The sequence below is a fragment of the Chinchilla lanigera genome, unplaced genomic scaffold, assembly GCF_000276665.1.
Source record: "Chinchilla lanigera isolate Chin_1 unplaced genomic scaffold, ChiLan1.0 scaffold00060, whole genome shotgun sequence".
NCBI classification, from domain to species: domain Eukaryota; kingdom Metazoa; phylum Chordata; class Mammalia; order Rodentia; family Chinchillidae; genus Chinchilla; species Chinchilla lanigera.
The window spans coordinates 6,682,313-6,688,312 of record NW_004955461.1 but is presented as its reverse complement, the minus strand read 5'-3'; the positions used below and the strand labels follow the sequence as shown (position 1 = coordinate 6,688,312).

The window sequence follows — 6,000 nt, the reverse complement described above, 5'->3', positions numbered from 1 at the left end:
AGCTAAGAAGCAGTGGAGCTGTATTCGAACCAGAGCCCAAACTTCTAACCACTATCCTACACAGCCTAATTAAGGAGGTCCCTGAATTCTATCAGGCTATCACATAAAACTTTAAGAGAAAAAGCCAGCCAGACAGCCCAGGATATTATATAGTTTTTAAAAAGAAAATTTTAAGAGAAGTTCATGCAACTTATACAGCAAGGAGGCAGAGTTGAAAAGAAAGTCATATAGATATTGCGAAAGGGATAGGAACTGCTCAAAAGGAAAGAACAATTGGGATGAGGGAAATGAGAAAAGAAACAAGTACACACACACATAAGATAGCTAAGACAATTGTCCTACTAATTTCTATTGGTTTAGTGAAAGGAACAGTTGATCTTCAATTGTCTGATTAATCTTACATGCCTATATCATGATATCTGAGTAATAACTTTAAAGATAACAATATGTAATACAACAGCCATTGTTAATTTCCTATCACCTTGTTTTGAAATTCTGGTTTTATTGTTTATATGTTGTTTTGTTTATGTCTTTGTTTTTGCTATTCTGTTTTTGTTTTTTTCTCTTTAAAGTTAAAAAAAAAAAACCTAGGGAAAGAGATGGCAACTGTGCAAGCACACACTGGATAGGCCTTCCCCTGGCTCTCCCTCATTGTAACTGGCAGTTATGGTGCTGACATCTTCAGTGCACATGGGGGTGACCCAACAGGTAAGCTGGTTTGCATTAAAGCCTTCACTTTTAAGTAACACAAATATTGACTAAATTTAAATTAGCAAATATAATGGCTATCATAAAAATGTACTTATACACAAGTAATTCAATTTTTATTTTATTGCTTACATATGATTGCAAAATGAATTTTTAACATTTAAAACTTACTTCAGTACATTTAACACATGTATCAGCATGAATAAGACAAATGAGTTCCATTTCTAGACAGAAAGACAAGAAACATTTTGGGGAATAGGAAGTTAATTGCTGGTAATCTGTGGTATTATTCTAAAGGATAATGAGTTCAGAAATACTAAGAATGTATGTGCACTCGTGTGTGTGTGTGCATTTGTTCAGATAAATTCCAATCAAACTCTACATATGAAGCCACAGATAATACACGCATATGAGAACATTTAAATGTCGACTATTCAATGTCACACAAAAGAAAAATGATATAAGCTAACTATACAGAGCAAAAAGAGGATGATTAACTATTTATTAATGAGTTTTATATATCTACTAAAGTATGGCAATGCAGTGAACGTCAACAAATCCTAACCCTTCTGCATCTGAACTGGCTACAAGACAGCTCTAACACTAACTGTAGGGCCCTACAAACATTGAAGGGTCAGCCAGAGAAAAGACCCATTTCCTGGGAATCCTTGTTAATAGGACCTGTTCATCTACTGGACTTAGAATAAGTCTATTGTGATTTAAAAATAACAACTCCTACCCAACAAAACCCAAATTAACAGTTTCCAAAGATCAAGTGAAAGGTATGATAAACATTAATTGCAATAGTTTTCCTTTACATGTAATGCATGCATTTTTAAATTCACCAAGAAACAAATTTTTGTAAAGTTTGTATTTTGCATGAATGCAAATTAATGTATATAATTTCTACTATTAAACTATATATCTTTTCATACAAAAGCACACAGTGTTAATTTATAAAATGACATCCAAGTGGATGATGATTGTTATTCGCATGTCCCCCTGCTTAGATTTTAAATGTACGGTTAAAAATTAATACATTTCTTTGAAAATACAGAAGAAAAAAAGCCAAAAAAGAAAAAAAACACAACTTGGCTTATTAACTAGTGACATATTTTACCTGGTAAGAGGGAAAGTTACAGTGACAACCACAACAGACTCTTTTGGTCCTGCAGTTGTGACTGTACTGACTGTACTGTCAATCTGAAAACAAGCTCTGGTTTACCTATTTAATCAACAGCTCAGGGTATTTTAGCATCATTTTATAGGGTTAAGTGTTTAGACTCTTTTTTAATATTTGTACTTTGGCTTAAATATACCTAAGCATTTTTTAGTATGCTTCTTTTCCTATCATTTCCTGTTTTTATTTCTACTAAAGGGGCCCCCAAAACTACAAATACAAAGTTAAAGGATCCCATTCTTTGCTGCAATTTTCCAAAGAAAAACAAAAGCCACTGAACTGCTTTTTGAGTTACAATTTTATATATGGTTTACATTAAAAAAAGAAAAGGTATCTGACAAGTGATTTTATAAAAATGTCCTAAGAGAATTTTCTATGAATGCAAAGAAACGTCTTTATTACTATGTGATGGAATTCACTAAAATGCATGAATGCGGAGTGCCCCAGTGACCTCAGAAGCTGAAATCAAAAGTAGCTTACACTGACAGACCTTACTTAGCATACTGGGTAAAACACAGGCACTCTTTCCAAATGTAATGCTAATAATCCTAAACAGAAGATATATACAAGGCTTGGTTCAAATCTTGCACATTAAAATCCATTTGGGGAATTTTTTGACTACAAAGATTGAAAACAATGCAGAATACAAAAATGTAAATTAATTTGCTCTTAATAGAAATTGAAATGTAAAGACTCCTCACAGGTGAACTAGTAGCTGTCTTACATGTCATTTTTTTCTATACTAAATATATATATTTAATTTAATTAATGGAGCCACAGCAAAATATTACTATCATGTAAACTAATACATCTTCTGATGTAAAAATATTGCACAGTTCAGTACTCCAAAAGTAAGCGCTAAGCTTCTCAAGTGGTTAAACTCTCAGCAGAAAACACAGTATTACAAGAACTAGATGCTTTACAGTATGCCCATTTTAAAAGTCATAGTGTAGGAATACCACTCAACAGATGTTGTATTACTGTAAACACGGTAAGAAATGCCTACTACTCAGTGTTATAGTAGATGACTGGAAAGATGCCTACCACAACTTATCTAAAGAGTAGGGACTGAAAGCCATGTGACTGTTTTGCAAGAGGATTAGGAATATATTTACTTTTGCAGATAACCAAAACCGAAAGCAATTCTATTTCTAAGCAGTTGTGTAGGTAGTCAAGAAACACAGTAGACGCTTCATACATTTTCAATTTTTAAAAAAATTACCTTCGTGAAAAGTTTAAAATATACTGTGGAACAATGGAGGAATATATGATTAATGTGTGTTCAACTTTAAAAGCCAAATGGAACCTCAAAACAAATTAACATGGCATAATCTATCTTCAAAAGCACTAAGCCATATACAGTTCCTAAACTTCTAATATAGTATGTCTACCACTTGTTTAAAAGCAACTTCCATCATCATATTCAAAAAAATATGTTAATATGCATTAAGTAAACCCTGAAAATTCAGCATGGCCTTAACTTTTAGGCTTTACAGTTCTATGCTGAGGTCTTCATGAACAACTTAGTACACACACAGATCTGGAAACTTCATCTCATAGACTGGGACGGACTGGTACTGAGCATGCCCAGAAGTAATGGTCAGTGTTCCTGATGGACTGGGAGGAGGACTGTAAAGAAGAAATGACATAGTTAACAGGCATATTTAAAAGCTGTTCACTTCACAGAGTATTTTAGCTGCTATGTGCAAAGAAAGATTCCTTAACTGCAATAAAGGCACTAGCCAGCTATAAGGCTGTATGGGGAATAGAACACAGCAGTAGCATGATGTTTTTAAGCCTAAAACAGGTATTACCCTCTGGAATACATAATTTTTTATAATGGGACGACACTGTGCATTTTTAAGAGCTACTTTGCTCCATAAGCAAAACATCTCTCATCCATACATGTATTGTCCTCTTCAATAACAACACAGTATTTCATCAATCTCATCACAGCATATGTCATTTATTCCACTGGACAAATGCAAATTCTCTAAAAGCTCACTTAGACTGATTGACAATACTCAAATTTTCTATATCATTTCTGAAGTTTTGTTTTCTTGTGGTTTTATTAATGTTTTAATAATCTTATGAAAGAAATGTTAAAATTTGTATTTCATTACAATAAATAAAAACAAGAAACAATAACAAGCAGCAGCTAAACTCATGTTTCTCTACTAAAACCTATCTTTTTCTTTAAGCTCTTCAACACGTATGTGTTGTTTTAAGGACCTTGTTACAAGTTCCAGTGACTTGGTCACCTGGGACGCTGCTCAGTCTCACTGTATTTAATTTACTGCTTCTTTGCATTTTGTATCTTTTTCCCCTGCACCCAGGTCACGGTGAATGGAAGAACAGTGGGGACTGAAGTTTAATACTGTTTGGCTTCTTTTTTGGAGAGTACAACTCCTTCTTCGTGCTGCTGAAGGTTAGGCAAACTAAAAAGAGAAACTGTACCAGATAGGACTGAAAACTCTAAAGGCACAATATAGTTTAGTTTCTCTCTATCATGTAAGTGATCCCAGAACTACTACTTCCGAAGTGACATTGGGTAAGTTACTTAACTTCTATGAGCCTATTTTTACATTGGTAAAAATTAGAATAATCACTATTTTTAGGTCTACAACTACTATTAAATGAGTTAGCATAGGATCTGGAATATTGTTAAGCAGTCAATAAATGTTAACCTACTACTAGCAAGTGTTTAAAATACTAAGAAACAGTAATTGTAGTACCAAGAAAACAAAACTAGCCACAATACCTATCCTAAGATATTAAATTCATATAATTACTATATCAGTGTGATTTAATGTCATGATCATTCCTAGCAGCACTCTTCTTAAGAACATGACTATGGATTTAAATCCTGACTTTGTGACTCACTAAATCACTTTACTGCTCTAGACCTGTCTCTCTTCACCTGGAAGAAGAAAAAGGGCCTATTCAGGGCTCTTAGCAGAAGTGATAGATATAAAGCATGCAGCATAAGAACAGTACACAAGGGAAATGTGCACCACAACTGAGGGGTATCAAAGAAGCAGATCCCCCTCACCTCAGTAATTTTCTCTGGAAATTGAGCTCATGGAGTATTGCATATTTTAGAACAAATCTCTGTTCTAAAATTCTGTAAATGAGTGATTCACTACTTAGAAGGGGTGGTAGGAATGGTAGGGAAGTGCTTAGAGTAAGATGTGGTGCTGATGAAGATATACCTTGGATATAAAAACAGAAAACAACCTGAGATTAAAAAAAAAAAAATCAAATGGACTAGAGTTCAGTGATGGCAAACTTTTAGAGACGAGTGCCCAAAATGCAACCCCAAAACCACTTATTATTGCCAAGTACCACAACTGCAATTAAACCTGAACACTGAGGTTTCAGTTTAGAAAAAAACAACCCATGCATTAACATCTTCTATCTTAAAAGCACACGTGTGCCATAGGTTTGCCACCACTAGACTATTTACCAGTCTCTTCCATTTACAAGATACAGGTTGAAGCAAAATAGACTTGATTAATCAAGTTAAAAGTATAAAAGATACAACTGATGTAGAAAAAATTCCAGAAGCACAGCTATGTGTGGCTCCTTTCTTGAGCCACTTTGCATAAAGGCTGATTTCACACTGAAGTCAGTGTAAGAGCAGGTAGAGGTTCTTTCTTTGTAGAAGTCCTTACAGCACCATCATGAATAAATAAGTGATCTAAAAGAAGCAGCTAGGAAAGCTAGAAGACAAACAGACAAGAACTAGTAGTTGTAGTACCAAGAAAACAGTTATCCAAAGGTATTAGACTTCATCTAGTACACAGAAGACTAAGATAAAAGGTCAAGTATATAGTCCTGTTTATCCTCAGTGAAAAGGACAATTACTTAAAACACAACCACTCAAAAACTGTCATCAGTCTGTTTCTATTTTGATCTTGAGTTACTGCTACTGTAGTGCAAAAAATATCCACAAAACTTACCGTATAGTGAGTTCTAATATTTGAGCAAGTCTATCATGAAGCAAATTTGCCTGCAGAAAAGAAAGCAAATGTTAAAGAGGACTTACTATTTGCCAAATACCCAGTAATACAAATGTAACTTAAAGGGTCATAACCATTAAGCTAACAGTA

At 34.0% G+C, this 6,000-nt stretch overlaps 1 protein-coding gene across 4 annotated transcripts in view; it reads right to left on the bottom strand.

Moving 5' to 3' along the window:
• Nucleotides 1-813: 813 nt before the first annotated feature.
• Efr3a (EFR3 homolog A) overlaps nt 814-6,000 on the bottom strand; it is a 99,322-nt gene continuing 94,135 nt past the window's right edge. For all 4 annotated transcript variants that reach the window (XM_005398007.1, XM_005398008.1, XM_005398010.2 and 1 more), the window contains exons 22-23: nt 5,851-5,900; nt 814-3,517 (exon numbers count right to left, since the gene is read on the bottom strand). In XM_005398007.1, the coding sequence (XP_005398064.1) occupies nt 3,412-3,517; nt 5,851-5,900 (156 nt within the window). In that variant the 3' untranslated portion in view covers nt 814-3,411. The remainder of the gene's footprint in view (nt 3,518-5,850; nt 5,901-6,000) is intronic.